A 17,536-nucleotide genomic window follows, 5' to 3' on the forward strand; every position below is an offset into this window, starting at 1 on the left:
TCATAGATCCTCTTCAAGCACCTCCTCTCCTTGAAAACTCTTTCCCTCCCCAAAAGAACACTCCCAGGGACTTGTCACTTACCTTTCCACAAGCTTACTAATTCCTACTCCCCTTATTCCTTACTCTCCCTCTCCACGTGTTTCTCCCCTTCCTATTTGAAATACCAATCTTGCCCTTCTCACCCCCCACCTTAGCATCTTCTCCTTCCTTCGACCGACAATTCGCCTTCCCAACTTCGTCCCTGACCTCGCTCCACCCTCTCTCCTTCCTTACCCCCTCCTTTCCATCTACTTCCACTATCACAACATAATGTTGTTCCATCTTCTCCCTCCAACAGTAACCTCAGCTCAAAAAACTCCCCTACAATTCTAAAAACTTTAATTTCATTCTATTCGGGATATTTTAAACACCATTTACATCAACCAATAGCTTTGCCCAATCCAACCTGTCCCAGGTCCTATTTTATCGTCAAATCTCAGAACTCTCACACACTGCTTTCCTGTTTCTTCGAACATAACTATACTCATGTGGAGAGTATTGATGTATTCTAATATTGTAGCCCCTACTACATTATCTTTTATTACTTTATTTTTCTCTTTTAGCCCCTACAAGGGCAATTTGTAATCCTTTTGTGTGGAGAGTATTGATGTATTCTAATATTGTAGCCCCTACCGCATTGTATCTTTTATTACTTCATTTTTCTCTTTCAACCCCTACAAGGGCTTTCTTGTAATACTTTTGTGTGGAGAGTATTGATGTATTCTAATATTGTAGCCCCTACTGCATTGTATCTTTTATTACTTTATTTTTCTCTTTCAGCTCCTATAAGGGCTTTCTTGTAATCCTTTTGGCCTATAAGGTCCATCTTGTAAATTCCTTAAGTTCTTGTGGGCTTAGTTGTAAATATCCATAATATAATAAAGGCTCTTTGGGGTGGGAGTCGGATTCATTCTTTGACACCCCTGAAACCTGGTTCTAGACTCTCTACTGTTCATCTTATTGACATGGTATTAGAGAAGGTTCTGTGTACCAGCTTTAGCATCTGATTTGTGCTCAAAATTGAAGGTTACTCTTGAATTCTCACAACTGGTTTGAAGCTTCTGTGGATTGTTTTGATCAGTCAACACTATATTTTCTGGACTTTTGCACCAGCAACTTTAGGGCTTTCTTTGGTTCTCATGTTTGGAGTATCAGATCTGCATAAAACTTTGGATTTGGTGTCACCCAAAGGAGTTGTACTGATATCTCCTTGCTCGGTCTGGATCGAATCAGTTTGGAAAGGGTTTTCAGTTCTCCTTCTTCTGGTATTTCTCCTAGAAAAGGACGCCTACTAGGTAGAGTTTTCTCCGATTTCTCTTGATTGGCGGCTTTGTTCATCTTGAAACTTTGGAGTTGGTTTCGCCCTAGCCTACTCTAGATACTATTTGGTTTGACTGAGGATTTAAATCTGTTTTGGTAGGGTTCTGAACCTTTCTTTGAATCAGTAGGACTGCAATCTCACTTTATTGGACTATTAACTTTGAATACTTTGCTAGTTGGACTTGTTTCTTAGGAAATCCTTCTTGTTCTGTTGTTGGACTCTTCTTCTTAGTGTGTTGAAGGATTTCAAATACCTTTGCTTGAAGATCAGTCATTGTTTGTCCAATTGTAGGCTCGGCTTCAATATTGACGTAGTTTTCATCTGTGAACTGTTCGATAAAATGGCTGAAAAAGTAGACACCATTCCAGTGAAGTTTAATGGAACTAACTACAGCTTGTGGAAGTTCCATTTGATTTTTTTTGTTGAGGGAAAAGGTTTAGAGGGCTATTTGAATGGTAAAGTCACTAAACCTGAAGAAACTGATGTAAAAGCATTTCAGCAATGGAAAGTAGGTCTCTTGGATTCTGAGTTCTATAGAGACCCATATTTCTGTTCCTATGAGAAGAATGAGGACTGCATATGATACATATGCATATTTGGAGAAGGTTTATTATCAATCAAACATGTCAAGGCAGTATCAAATTGAATCTGAAATTTTTGCTTATTGCCAAGGGGATAGAAAAATACAAGAATACTATTCTAGATTTCAGGATTTATGAGATGAATATGAGTTAGTCCACATTGACCCCTCGGATTCTGTTGAATGTGTCAAATACCTTCAAAAACACTTTGAGAAGTGAAAGGTAAATCAGTTATCTGTTTCTCTCAAATCCTCTCCTCTTCTCTCTTCTCTCTTCCTTCTTCTCTTTTCTATTCTTCTTCTGCTGATGCTGAAACTCATTTGTTCACTCACAGTTATCTAGTTTCTATAATCTGAACCTGTTTAACTGATTGATAACTGTATGTGGTGACCAAAAGCATCCACAGAGCCATGGCTCTTATGATTAGGATCTATAGGCATGTCAATTGGCTTAGCTCCAAGCTTACTTGTCTCCTTAGATATCTGAGGCATACTTTGTTTAAGTGATGATGTCCTTCCATAATCTCAACCTCTATTCCCAAGAAATACCTGAGTATTGGATCCTTGATCTCAAACTGGGTTAAAAGAACATGTGTTTGGCGTGGTGCATTCCAGAAAGAAACAAAATGGGTATCTACCACAGTACCAAATCTTTCCTGTTTGAGCAGGGAAGGACAAAGGGGAAGGTTCTCTTGAAAATCAGAGAAGGGAGCAGGGCGTCGATTCTCCTACCAGAGGAGGCCTGTGTGTGGTTGAAAGGTTTTGTAGATGGAACTGTAAATTCCTTATGGGAAGAAGGTTGGAGAAACTCGTTGACCTGTGAGAATAAGAGGTTCGATTCTGTGCTAAAAAGGAATGGAAAAGGGTGGTTCATAATGGTTACCGAACTCTTTGGTAATAACAAAAGGCAAGTGTTGTGTATTCCAGAAGGTTTGAAGCGGAGAGGGTGGGCTTCTTTCGCTTTTAATCTTCAGCCTTTTCTCTTGGAGGTCGAAGGGAGAGTAGAAGAAGCCCCTGGTTCGAAGGATTGTCTTCATTCTGTCCTGTGTGATCAGGTGCCCTGCTCTAAGCATTACCCTGAAGTTTTGGTGTCCAGCTCGACTGTCCTCCGACGAGTAGCTTTGGAAGGAGGGGGTGGGAGCTGGGAGAAGAGGGTGTTCCTAGTGGCAGAAAGGGTGATAGAAGATTGGACGAAAGTTTTAGAAGTAATTGCATAGAGGTTGGGATTAGATGAAGATGTAATGTTGCTGCTTTTTGCTGAAAAGAAAGCTTTATTAGATATTGGAGATAAGAAACTGATCTTCAGTACTTTCCTTGTAGAAGGAAGTTTGATTCAGGTCTAGAATTGGGCTCCAGAATGCAACGAAGTTGAACCCAGTGCCGGCAGCTTTTTGATTAAACTTCTCAGTCTTCCCTTCAACCTTTGGAATGATCAAATACTGAGGAAAATTATTAGAGCGTTGAGTGGAGTTCTGTTGGAGGTTAACTTAAGAAACTTGAGAGCGGTGGAACTTAAGGTTGCTGGGATCAAACCGGAGAACTTGTCGCGGGCCTTCGAAGTTCTCTCAGAAGGTGCTTGGTACAAGGTCTGGTTAGCTTCAGAAGATGAAGCCTTGCTTTGGGGAAGACGACCAGAGGTTGAAGGAACTGACAAGCTTGCAGGTTGGTGTACACGTGGCCTTCAGGGGCTGGCGGGAAAGCCTGATGCGTGTGGACAAAATACAGAGGAAGGGGAACAGTCGCAGGGGTGCCCCAAGTTTCGAAGCTTTCCTTTTAAGGCTTCTAATTCAAATTTTTTTGAAGAGGGGTTGTTTAAAGAGGGTGGCACATCCTTTGCTGACGTGGCTAAAATGGGAAAGAGTCGTTTGTGCTCTAAGTCTTTCTCTGAACTGGCTTTAAGGAAGGTTGGGCCCGTCGGGTCAATGGGTGAGCCTTCACTTGGTTTTAAAAGCCCACGTGACAACTTAAGTCATCACGTGGGGCGGGGCAGGCTTGGGGAGATGATAGATGGCAACATTCATCTATCACCATCTAAGTCTCGCCCTCTCGACTGTGGAGGGGCGAAGTTAGCGAGCAAGGTAGAAGGACGCCGGCCTCTGTGTTGGGTCTAACGTGTAGCCGGCGACGTGCAAAAACACAACATTCCTGATCGCCTGAACCCACGCTATTCGAGAGGCAAATCAGAAGAGAAGGAAGAGGTTGATCAAGGTTGGTTAAGCTGCGGTTCAGATTCTGAATATGATGAAAGTTTAGAAGCCTGTGGGAGTTTAGGCAGTGCGGCAGATGAAGCTCTATCTAAAGATCAGAACAGGGATACTTTTATCCTGGATTGTTTGTTCTTAAGGGATTCGGTGGGGGAAGGAAAGGAGGAGGGGGAGGAGAGGGTGAATGATCTTAGCCCAAATCTGGATGAGCCCCCCCCCTAGTTCTAGTGCTTTGCAAGAGGCCTTAAAGGAGGTAGCTCGGGTCTTCTCATAGCTGAACAAGGGTACCTCACAGAGAGGTACATACTTGGGTACAGAAAGGGGTCATTGTGTTGATACAGCGACAGGGATTTTCTTCCCCCAACTCTAGGAGACAGAGTGGTTTAATTTCTCAACAAAGAAAGTGACTACCACTCCCTCGCCTTTGCTCTCTCCTCACTTCTCTACCTTAGGTAAATCCCTCAACTCTGCCAATACAGTTTTGGATACTAATGAGCGCTCTGTGTCTCTTGTTCTAGATTCTCTTCCCAACCAAGAGTCGGAAGCCCTTGGTCTGAAAGCCATAGTGAGTCTACAAGGGGGGGAAGTGGGTGAGGAAACTTGCAGAGAGACAATAATATGGGAAATCTTAGAAAGCCTCTTGGGTGAAGTAGAAAGGAAGGATTTCAGAGAGGGAGTCTGGAGGGGACAGAAAGGGCTGTAGTTGGAGGTAATGTGAGAAGGAACAAGAAGTTTCCTAGGAGTGAGGAGAGTGCTTCTTTAGAAAAGGAGGAAACTAATGGGGAAGAGCCAGTTGCAGAGTTTGTGAAAAAGTTGGGGTGCAAGCTAAAGAACCCAAATGATCTAAAAGCCTACATGCAAAAAAAGAGGACAACAAGATGAAGTTTAGAAGGTTGAGTGAAGTGGAGAGATTAAAAAAAGATATTGAGGGAGACAAGAAGTTTGAAGTGAAAGGGATTAGAAGAAAAGGGTCTAAATAGATCTGGGAGGAGTTAGGGTTAAGGCTAATAGTTTTCAATGAGAATCCTAAGTTGGAATGTGAGGGGGTTGGGTAGCATTAGGAAGAGAGCAACAATCAAAGAGGTAATTAAGAAGTTTAATCCGGATGTGGTAATGCTTCAAGAGTCCAAAAGAATGGATTTTGATTCCAAATGGGCAAGGAGTGTGTGGAGTTCTAGAGGTATAAAGTGGGTGGCTGCTCCTTCGTGGGGTTCCTCTCGAGAGGGATTGTAACCTTGTGGAAAGAAGAGATACTCTTAGGTGTGGAGTAGCTAATTGGAGATCATTCTGTCTCCCTAAAGTTCAGATAGGTGGACAATGGATATGAATGGGTACCAACAAATGTGTATGGCCCCAATGACTATAGGCAAAGGGAGAAATTATGGGAAGAACTGAGTGACATTAGAGGCCTCTGGGATTGACCTTGGTGTGTGGGAGGGGATTTTAATGTAATGAGATTTATGGACGAAACCAACAACCCCAGACAGAGAGTGACAACAAGTATGAGGAAGTTCAACCAATTTGTGGACTCTTTTAATCTCAAAGAACTTCCTTTCCTAAATAATAACTTCACTTGGTCCAACCTTCAATCTCGGCCAATTTGCTCTAAGTTTGACAGGTTTTTGTTCTCAACAGATTGGGAGGAACATTGGGGCAATATTACTTCTAGGGCTCTCCCTAGACTTACTTCAGACCACTGGTCAAGGAGGAAATAAGAGGAGTAGGGCCTACCCCTTTCAAGTTTGAAAATATGTGGTTGACTCAGCCGGATTTCATTGGGAAAATCGGAGTGGTGGGAGCAAGCTAATCTGGTAGTTGATTGGGAGGGAATGAGGTTCCACAAGAAACTCCAATACTTAAAATCTCAATTAAAGGAGTGGAATAGCTGGAGTTTGAAAGATTAGAAGAGAGAAAGCAAATTATGGTGGAGCAAATCGAGGATTTGGACCTGAAGGAAGAGAGAGGCCCCTTTGGAGAGGAAGAAAGGAAGTTGAGATGGGTTTTGAGGAGGCAGATGGAGGACATCCTGATTAAGGAGGAAATCAATTGAAGGCAAAAATCTAGGTGTAAGTGGCTAAAGGAGGGAGACAGAAACACAAGGTTTTTCCATTCAGTGGCAAATGGAAGGAGAAAGAAGAATTACATCTCTAATTTGGAAGTTGATGGAGCAGTTTTGTCTCACCCGGCTGAAATTGCAGAGGCTCTAGTAAACCACTTCAAATCTAATTTTAGAAGGCCTATAAATGAGAGAGTGTGATTGGAGGGTTTGGATAGGTCGACTCTAAGTGCAGAGAAGAGAGAGTGGTTAGAAAAAAGGTTCGATATGGAGGAGATAAAGGAAGCAGTATTCTCTATGGATAGGACAAAAGCTCCGGATCCAGATGGGTTCACAATGGCCTTTTACCAGAATTGTTGGGATATTTTGGAGAATGATCTTACATCGGTTTTTGAGGAGTTCCACAAGAGGGGGTGTAATAAACCCGGGCTTGAACTCAACTTTCATTGCCTTAGTCCCAAAGAAGAAAGATGCTTCTCAACCAAAAGATTTTAGACCTATTAGTCTGGTGACTAGCTTGTACAAAATCATTGCAAAGGTGTCGTCTCTTAGGATAAAGAAGGTGCTCCCCTCTATTATTGCACCCAACCAAAGTGCTTTTGTGGAGGGAAGACAGATCACCAATCAGATTCTCATTGCAAATAAGAGCTTGGAGAGTTTTAGGAAGTCAAAGAAGAAGGGAGTAGTTTGCAAATTGGATTTGGAGAAGGCTTTTGACTTGGTTGATTGGTCTTTCTTGATAGAGAGGTTGAGGAGTTTTGGTTTTGGTGACAGGTGGTGTAAGTGGATCCGGGGCTGTGTTAGGACTTGCCATTATTCTATCATGGTGAACGGGACTGTAGTTGACTTCTTTCCGGCGTTGAGAGGTCTAAGACAAGGAGATCCTCTTTCCCCTTTTCTTTTCACCCTGATTGTTGATGTGCTTGGGCGATTGATCCATAGAACAGACTCGAGGAATCTGATAAGAGGGTGGAGAGTAGGAAGGGAGGAGGTTCCCTTAACTCTTCTACAGTTTGCAGATGATACTATCCTTTTCTATGCAGGAGGGAACCTCAATTGGATCCAGAATCTAAAGTTGACAATATAACTTTTTGAGCAGATATCTAACCTCAAGGTAAACTTTGATAAGAGTTGTGGCGGAAGTGAATGTGAACAAGAGAGACCTAAGGGAATTTGCAGGTGAGCTAGGTTTTGCAATTACAGACTGGCCCCTGACTTATTTGGGACTCCCTTTAGGAGATAACCCTAAGAGTGTTAGCTTTTGGGCTCCAGTAGTGGAGAGGTTTGAGAAGAGGCTAGCGGCCTGGAAGAGGAATTATCTTTCTTTAGGTGGAAGAGTCTCTCTCATTAGGTCTACCCTAGCTAACCTTCCTGTTTACCTTCTGTCAGTGTTTAAGATCCCCTCAAAGGTTTCAAATCTTTTGGAAAAATTAATAAGGAACTTTCTTTGCGAGCCTGGAGAGGAGAAGAGAGATCATAGGGTGAGTTGAGAGGTGGTCTCTAAGTGTAAAAAAACTAGGAGGTCTTGGGATTGGTAATTTCAAGAAAAGGAACATGGCTCTACTGGGGAAGTGGTTGTGGAGGTTCTCGTTGAAAAGGGATAAATTGTGGACTAAGATTGTGGCTAGAATTCATGGGCTGGAAGACAATGGCTGGGATCCTGGAATCTTGGCAAGGGCTTCAGCTGCTTCTCCTTGGAAATCCATCCACATTCTACTTCCAGTTTTCTCCCCTTGGATCAGGCATGGTCTAAACTCTAGTAACCGAATAAATTTCTAGGAACAACTTTGGGTCGGGGATTTTCCTCTGAAAGACCAGTTTCCCTCCTTGTATGTTCTTTCAGACTTGAAAAATGAACCCATTTCTTCTTTCTTGGTCCCTTTAGCCTCCACTTCAGGCTTTGGTTGGAACCTTGGCCTGCGTAGGGCAATTAGGGATACAGACTTGGATAGCTTGGTAGCTCTGCTAGCCTCCCTTGAGGGTGTCTTCCTAAACCCTGCTAAGGAAGACACCAGATTTTGGACCCTTTCTAGCTCTGGTACATTTTCTTGTGCTTCTTTCTTTGAAACCTTAACTCAGCCTCCTACCCCCCTGGGGTTGTCTTTTCCAGTTAAGGAAATTTGGAGCAGACCTATTCCTCCTAGGGTGGGTTTTTTTTGTTGGGAAATTTTCCTGGAAAGATTCAACACTTTAAACTTACTTCAAAGAAAGAGACCCAACTATTGTCTACTTCCTAATAGATGTGCTCTTTGTAAAGCTGATGGGGAATCTGGCTACCACCTCATGGTCTCTTGTAAAGTTGCTAAAACTGTTTAGGAGTGGGTTTTCTCCCGTTTTGGGTGTTCTTGGTATCCTCTGGAGACTGTCCAAGGTTTGTTTTCTCCTTCCTTTTTCAGTTGGCCTAAGAAGCGAGGGAAGACTATGTGGAGGTGTATTAGGGCAGCAGTATGCTGGTCTTTGTGGGAAGAAAGAAACTCACGCATTTTTTCTGACAAGGAAAAAACATTGGAAGGTTTGTTAGATCGAATCCTTTTAAGAGCTGTCCACTGGCTAAAATCTTTGGACTTGTTTTCAGATTGTCCTATGGATGACTTGCTGAGAAACTGGAAAGAGATTGCTTCCACTGCTAGATGCAAGAGGACTCTTTGTCCGTTCTGGTCAACTCCCCCCTCGGGCTTTATAAAGCTGAATTTTGATGGCAACAATGTAAGGAATCCAGGGCCCTCTGGGATTGGAGGAGTCTTCAGGAATGAGGAAGGGATTGTTACTGCTTTATTCTCTGGCCCTATTGGAGAAGGTGACTCTCTTAGGGCTGAGATTCTTGCAGCGCTTGAAGGAATTCGAAGGGCAAAAGAATTAAATATTCACCGCTTGATTCTGGAAGGTGATTCGAAGGTGGTGGTTAATTGGTTGAAGACAGAGGACAATGGTTTGTGGAACTTTAACAATGAGAAAAAACAGTTCTTATAGCTGGGTAGGGACATTGAGATTCAGTACAGCTGGGTGAAGAGGAGTGCCAACTCATTTGCGGATGGGTTGGCCAAGCGAGGAGTGAATAGGGAGGTTGTTTTTTGGGCTAGTTTTTAATTTTTCTTTGCATTCCCTGTGTTTTCTGTTTTGGGGGAGCTAAGTTATTTTATCTCCCTTTGTATTCTTTTCCCTCTCTTCTCTTAATTTAATGAAGATGATGTTATTGATCAAAAAAAAAAAGCGAAAGGTAAACCAGTGATGGGCAAACTCCTCAAGGAGGAGACTAAACTCTTAACTGTTGTGGGACTTGATGGAAATCGAGCTGATTTTGGGGCTGATACTGCTTTCATTGCCCATGGAAATAATAAACTAGCCAATGAAGATGCCTCTAAGACTCAATGCTATGAGTGTAAAGGGTTTGGCCATATTACTTCACATCGTAAAAAGAAGAATGTGTGCACTTATTGTAAGCAACATGCTCATATTATTCTGGAATGTCTTATTCGACCAGCTAGAGGTGTTCAGAAAAAGAACCAACATCGTGCTCACCAAGTAACTGAGAACCAGACTTCTGATATCATCCCTACTAAATTTGATCCTTCTGCTAAAGGTGAATCATCTGCTTTTATGGATAAAGAGGAATTTCAGCAACTGATATCTTCTGCTATCTCTTCTACTTTCTCTACTATTGGCTTATCTAGTGAGTTTTCTGGTTATTGTTCTTTCTCATCACCTATTTGAATTATTGATTTGGGAGCTACCAATCATTTGACTAGAGCATACTCAAAACCCAACAACACTGAAACCCATCACAAACACATTGTTACTACCAATGGCAAAAAATTGGACATCGTTAGTAGTAATGATTTGTCCCTTAGGCTTTCCCCCTCTTCTTCCCTCTCCCTTACCAAGACCTTTCTTGTCCCGAATCTTACTGCAAACCTGACTTCAGTTGGACAACTTGTCGATGAAGGCCATATTCTTACTTTTTCTTCTAATGGCTCCTTGATTCAGGACCAGTGCATTGGGAAAGTGAAAGGGAGGGCATAGGCTGGGCTGACTATTTGCATTGGAGTTCGAGAAGCCACTCACAACCAAGTCATCTGCTTATTTCAGCTCCTCATCTAATTCCTCTTTTGGTGAAAGAAACAGTGTTTGGGACATATGGCATAAGAGTTTGGGTCATCCGCATTTTGAAAAATTAAAGTTTTTATTTGACAATGGTTTATAAGAAACAAAATTCCAATCTTTGCAAACTTTTGCCACTTCGTGTGTTTCTTGTTGTTTGAGTAAGAGTCGTACTTCGCCTTTCTCTCATAAGTCTGAGCATGCTACTTCTCCATTTGAAATTATACATATTGATGTTTGGACCTCTTCTATTACTTCTCAGTTGACATATGAGTATTTTGTATTATTTATTGATGATTGTACTAGGTACACATGGATTTATTTTCTTCGGCACAAATTAGAAGTCTTTCCAACATTTCAGTTATTTCACACCATGGTACAAGTTCAGCTTCAATCTTGTGTACATATCCTCCGCTCAGATTCAATGGAAGAGTTCACTGATAGAGACTTCCTATCTTACTTAAAGACTAATGGGGATACAAGTTCAATGAAATTGTCCAGATACCCCCCAGCGAAATGGAGTGGCTAAGTGCAAGAATGGGCATGTCCTTGGTGTGGTGAGGACCTTATTACAGGAGTCACATGCTCCCCCTACCTTTTGGGTGGAGAAAGCTAGTACGACTATGTTCTTGATCAACTATACTCCTTCGATTCTGTCTAATGTCTCTCCTTTAAAGAAATTGTTTGGTCGTCCACCAAACTTTTCTTCTCTTCATGTGTTTGGTTGTCTATGTCTTGTACATCTCCCCTCTTGTGAGCGCTCCAAATTATTTTCTCAACCTACTATATGTGCCATTGTGAGTTATAGACCTGACCATAAGGGATTTTTATGCGATGATCCATCTGTCCGACCTATCTATATCTCCCGTAATGTTGTTTTTCTTAAACATGTTTCTTTCTTTGTTGGTGTTGCTAAATTACCTGCTCCTTCAATTTCTATCTTGTATGACTTTGATTCACAAGACAATTCCTCTTCGATGGCTATGAAGGATCTTCTTGTCTTTTCTTGTCTTCTCCCGCAAGCGATTGCATGCACCAGACCCTACTCCTACACCTCCCCCCCTTTCTACTGATTTAGATCATCCCACTGTTCAACTTCTAAGTGATAGATACTCTTCTTGTTTCAAATACTCCTCTTACTTTTGTTCCTCTTCATCGTTCTACTCACATTTTTAGGCCTCCTAACCGCTATGGTTTTCCTTCAAATCTGTAGTCTTATCCTCTATAGATATTCTTCGTACCTACCAACAAGCCAATAGCAAACCTCATTGGAAAACATCTATTAAAATCAGAAAATGTTTATTAAATTTTATAATAGACCATATTCTACATTTAATATAAAAAATCAGAATGAGTTTAATAAATTTTATACTAAATCATAATTTATTATAAATTTAGTATTAAAAATCATAATAAATTCATTAAGTTTTATAAGAAATCAGAATTTATCATAACCTTAATACTACAAAAAGGAGAATCAGTTTATTAAATTTATAATAAAACATAATGTATTATAACTTTAATATTTAAAAAATCAGAATAAATGTATTTCTATTTACTAGTGTGAAATAAATATATTAGAATTTATAATAAATCAGAACTAAAAATAAGAAAATAAAATATCAGATAACCTTGTAAAATCATCAAAATGCATTATAAATCAGTAAATCGTCATTTACTAATTTGTTATTGATCTTAGTTTCTTAGCTTTATATAATGGTTGGGAATAAGATAATAGTCTAGAAATATGTATTAATGTTTCTTTTATCATTTTACAAAACATTTTTGCATATTTCCACATATTTCATAATATTTCCGCAGTCTCTAATTTTTACAATATTTCCCCTCGACATTTCCAACATATGTCCTATATTTTGGTAAGCGACATTTCCATTGACATCAACATTTTGAACCTTGAACCGAAGTTCTTCTCTTTCTATTATACACCCTCTTATATATTTTCCTCTTCAGCCTGCTTCCCCATCCTCCCACTCACCCAACCCCAGATCCCCTAATATCTCCCTCCTTGTTAGAAACTTCAGCCCAGGTGGAAAAGATTGAGAAGGTAAAGGATCTCAAGAGTTTTCAAACTAGGTAGCCGTCCTCTTGGGCCAACCTCCATCACTTTGGTAGCCACCTGATCCGTGATGACTATATCCCCAACTAAATGTTCCACTTACCCAAGACTATCTTCCCAGCATTGGTGTAGGTATTCAGTGGTTGAACTCCAACTGATGAATTTTTCTACTTCAATGGACATTTTCCTTGGCTTAGTTCATTACTATGATCCAGCTGTGCTGTTGTGGCACCAAAACCTCTTCTACCACTATATTTCTAGACTGATGCAGATCTTCTTTTCGAAGAGAATCACACCCAGATTCCTTTGTCTTCCTTTTGTTACCACTATCTTCTTGCCATTCTCGTATCTTGTGACAACCCAAACCCAATCACCCTTCAACTTCCCCTCCCTTCTTCAACTCTCCCTAACGTTATGGAACCCCACTCCCTTCAAGCTATGCCTCCATTTTCCAAAAAATACGCCTCACCATTTGTAACCGCTTGTTCTAGTTCCTCTCTTTAAACTCCTCGTTCAACGTCTTGAAGAAGTGGTCCCCATCCCTAATTTTATTTTAAGCTTACCTAGTAATGTCTATTCCTTGTCTCCTTCACCCACCCAATCACTCGAATTTTGGGCTTCCATTGGCTCACCCATGTTACCCACCACTTGTCCACCACTGAGTGATCCACTCAACCCAACCTCATCCACAGTTTCATCTCTGCCCTTCGAATTTGCTACCTCACCATCTTCTTCTACCAAGCTTCTCTTTGACTCCCTTTCTCCTTCCACCTCTTCTGCTCTGAACCTAGAAACTACTCCAGCTCCTTACCAAACACTTCAACTTCTACCTTCCTTTCTTCGCTCAAGCCTTCATCCTCCACCTTTAAGAAAGTCCCATCTACTCCTTCAACTATGATTCTCAAACCATATCATTCCCCTGCAAACTTAAAGCTTATCTTACATGGAATTGTAGAGGCATCCTCCACTTCAATCATTATTCTTGCCATATCAAGCTTCTCCCATGTTCTGTTCTTGTCATCAAACTTCAAGAATCTACTGTATCACTTACCAATCTATTCAAAGGTTAAAATGCTCCAAGCATGTAATGGGATGCCCACCACTCCAATCCAAACCGCATATTTTCTCCTGCCTGCAGAAATCTCTCCGGCTACCAGGAACCACCAGTCCAATGTCATACCAAACTCTCTTCTTTCTGATTCCAAAACCCACTCCGTGTACTATGGAACATGAACAACATTAATCCTATGTTCAATCTTCTCGCCCCCATGACTTTCTCCATTCCCCATTCCTAAACCTCCCAAGCTTCCATTTTCTTCGCCTCCATTTCCTTTCCAACAACTCTGCCTACCATGCTCACCTGCAACACTCGCATTCTTTCACCCATCTTCCCAACCCCCCTAACATTGATGACAACCTCCTTCACGCGAGTTTCCTTCATCCTCTCCTCACTTCCCTCATAGTTCTAATATCACAGTTACTGATTAACTAGTTGATGATGCAGTCTACCTAAACTAAATGGTTGGCAATTAGTTAACATTTTGATTACACTGACTGCAACTGTAAATAAAACAAAAACAAACCATTCAAGGATTTAAAGCAGAAAAGGATCAAACCTCCAAACATCGTTCCACAAGCTGCCGGCTCCTTGTATAATCACCACTTCTGTAATGCCCCACTGCTAGAAGATAAAGCTTTTCTCTCCTTTGCAGAGAGTTTTTTGTAGTGGCCAAGGAAGCTGCAACAATAAGTTGATCTTATTCATCCTCGTACCAATAATGCCATAAAAAAGAGATGGCACAAATTAAGTCTACTAATTCAATACAGAAGTTCAACAGAATCGGAACAAGGTAGAACATATAGCACACTCTTATAAGTAAAGGAAATGAGAGAGAAAGAGCATAAAAAGTTTTGAAATGTAAAAGAGAAGCAGTTGACTCTATTTATACCACCTTCAAGCATCGCTATTCCACGCTGAACATCTTCTGGCTGCCTTGAGTGAACAAGGGCCCATGAAAGCCGCATGATGCTCTCATTTAAACCTTCCTCTGATACACCACTAGCTTCTGCAACTTCTCTCTCACAACCCTGACAATGCATGAAAGTTATGAACATGGTAGCAGAATGACAGAAGAAAAGAAATTAATGTCTGCAATTAAGGTAGTGGATTTACAAAAGAATGTATAGCATATCTTTGCAGCATCTGGTATATAAAATCCATTAAAGGAGAAAATGAGGCATCATCAGATGGCAATGACCAGTGCTTCAAAATGCATGAGGCTCTGTGCCTGAACCTTATGTTAAGGTGTTAGATGGCACTCAAAGAAAATGCTTCAAGATCCAATCTTTGAGGCTCAAACCCCCAAGTTCAAGTTCACATATCAAAGTGTGGATTAAGGCTTAATCAGTTTCCTCTTTTTATCATTTTTGGTGATACCCAGCCCCTCTCTCCCCCCAAAATGATGAACCCTGACCTTATCTCTGATGATAAGCATAAGCAATTTGTTGAGATTATGTATTGTGGGCAAGGACATTCTTCCCCTTCCATATTTTTTTGGGCGCCCATTCAGGGGAAACTTTGTAATTTCTCCAACATTGAGTTAAAATGTTTGTTTGGGTGTGTGAATAGGAACACCATGATTCCAATTTATTTCTTCTTCCACACTTCCAACTCAATTATACAACAGTAGCACCAGTACAGATAAAAGCATCGACTACTCATCAATCACAAGATCAACCATACAGTTCATAAGAGTGGTACCAACTACCAATGTGGATGATTTCACCCTTGTATGTTTATAAAACCACTACCAATTGAATGTAGACAATCAAATGTTAGTTGATCCCCACAATGTTATATTGGTATGCAGTACAGGAACCAAATTTCCAGGTATCCAAAGGTGATGGTGGGTCAAGTATAACCATGGAATAATAAAACATCAACAAATGAAATATTAAATTACATAAAATATTTTGAAATACATTAAAACTAAGAAATTTAGGAGCCATTGCCTGATGCAATGGTAAAATATTGGGCTAACAAGTGTGAGAACATGAATTCAAGATGAATAGTGGCTGGTTGTTCAGAAAATACAAAAGTTAGATCCATATCCAGTCTACCCCAGCAAAGATCCCAAGTAGTCAGGACCAGCATTGGGTAATGGCCCTTACAGTAAAAATAAGAAATTTAAAGCAAAGCATGGAAAATCAAAGTCTTGGTACCTTGTTTTGATGCATGTTTTCTCAAGACACATTGTCTGAGAGCAGTAGGTACAAGCATCTTCTGTTGAAATCAGTGTTTTAAAAGTGTTAAGGCACAAAAAACAAACAAAAAGGGAAATTTTGTGCCCAAGGCGCAAGGTGCAACGCAAGGAACACACTTTTTCAAAGCATGGTGCAAAAATGCAAAAAAGTCATGCTATGTTTTCAAACATGCCAAACAAATCAAGTAACAAACAACTTCTGTTGAAATCTGTGTTATAAAAGTGTTAAACAAAAAACAAACAAAAATACACACTTAAATTTTAAAATAAATGTTTTAAAAAACCTATTAACTTAAATTAAGATACATAAACATAACATGTAAAACATATTTAAAATGAAAATTTAAAAATAAAATCAAGCATAACATATAAAACATATTCAAGCATGCAAAACTGTCAATCTCTTTATACTTTTCCCAATTGCATTACTTCAAATAGCTAATGTGATGTTAAACATTATGCATTCCTAATTCTATGAACTGCCTTTGTACCCAGCCCCTCAAGGCAAGCCCAAACAAGTTCATATCATGGTCTTAAATTCTTAATCCTTATCGTAGCACAAACCCCAGAAATACAAATTCGAATGGCAATGGCACCCAAAAACGAAAGAAAAAACAGAGATAAAGAAAAGAAAACAAAGAGGACACACAGATTTACGTGATTCAGCTTATAGCCTATGTCCACGGGCAAAGGAGGAGAAGAAATCCACTATGTAATCTGTAATGGAGATGAATACAAAGTTGTGCATTCATAACCTCACTCAGAGAAAACCCTAAACCCCAAATACACCCAAGTCTCTCACTTCTCTCACAAGACAAAAGACCAAGTATACAAGAGAGAAAACCTCCGAAATACATAACTCTTTGTATTCGGTTAGGACCCATAAGCTGAATATGGATCAAGTCCATACCACCACAGGGGCAGGCCTCCAATGGCGATTTGTGGTGGACTATGCTTCCACCACAAGCCACTATGAAATTTTGCCTTCAAGTTTTTTCAAATTAATTCGGAGCAGATTCATGAAGTGGGTCGCCACAATGAATTCAAGGCACAATCATAATGCTTATAAAAAAAGATTTTAAAACTCAAGGTTCAAAGTATTGATATATCGGCCAGTATCGATACTCTTTTGTTGTTTTCTTTTATTTCTTTTTCGAATCTGGTTCAGAGGGGCCAGTCTACGCCCTGAACCACTTGTCGACCCAAAACACCCCCTGGAGGGGTGTATCGGGAAGGCTCCGATATGATACATATCGATACTTTGAACCCTGTTAAAACTTTAGTTTTCTTTTAAAAATATCTTTTACTAAGATGATGAATGAGCAACATTAACAAATGTGGGGCCCACCTAGCCCCTATCCACTACGCATAAAAAAAATAGAACAAAAATAAAAAAGATGCAAATTTTCAAAAGGCGCATGCCTAGGCATGCTTCCACCACAAGCCACTATGAAATTTTGCCTTCAAGTTTTTTCAAATTAATTCGGAGCAGATTCATGAAGTGGGTCGCCACAATGAATTCAAGGCACAATCATAATGCTTATAAAAAAAGATTTTAAAACTCAAGGTTCAAAGTATTGATATATCGGCCAGTATCGATACTCTTTTGTTGTTTTCTTTTATTTCTTTTTCGAATCTGGTTCAGAGGGGCCAGTCTACGCCCTGAACCACTTGTCGACCCAAAACACCCCCTGGAGGGGTGTATCGGGAAGGCTCCGATATGATACATATCGATACTTTGAACCCTGTTAAAACTTTAGTTTTCTTTTAAAAATATCTTTTACTAAGATGATGAATGAGCAACATTAACAAATGTGGGGCCCACCTAGCCCCTATCCACTACGCATAAAAAAAATAGAACAAAAATAAAAAAGATGCAAATTTTCAAAAGGCGCAT

At 40.3% G+C, this 17,536-nt stretch overlaps 1 protein-coding gene across 1 annotated transcript in view; it reads right to left on the minus strand.

Moving 5' to 3' along the window:
* The window catches only part of LOC148871987 (mitochondrial fission 1 protein A-like), a 34,381-nt gene that overhangs the window by 5,382 nt on the left and 11,463 nt on the right, over nt 1-17,536 (minus strand). Inside the window, exons 2-3 of the mRNA XM_088971115.1 lie at nt 14,329-14,464; nt 13,993-14,114 (exon numbers count right to left, since the gene is read on the minus strand). Of these exons, the coding sequence (XP_088827241.1) occupies nt 13,993-14,114; nt 14,329-14,464 (258 nt within the window). The remainder of the gene's footprint in view (nt 1-13,992; nt 14,115-14,328; nt 14,465-17,536) is intronic.

The sequence above is a fragment of the Nelumbo lutea genome, chromosome 2 (genome assembly GCF_056320005.1).
Source record: "Nelumbo lutea isolate HS-2025 chromosome 2, American lotus-T2T, whole genome shotgun sequence".
Classification (NCBI taxonomy): domain Eukaryota; kingdom Viridiplantae; phylum Streptophyta; class Magnoliopsida; order Proteales; family Nelumbonaceae; genus Nelumbo; species Nelumbo lutea.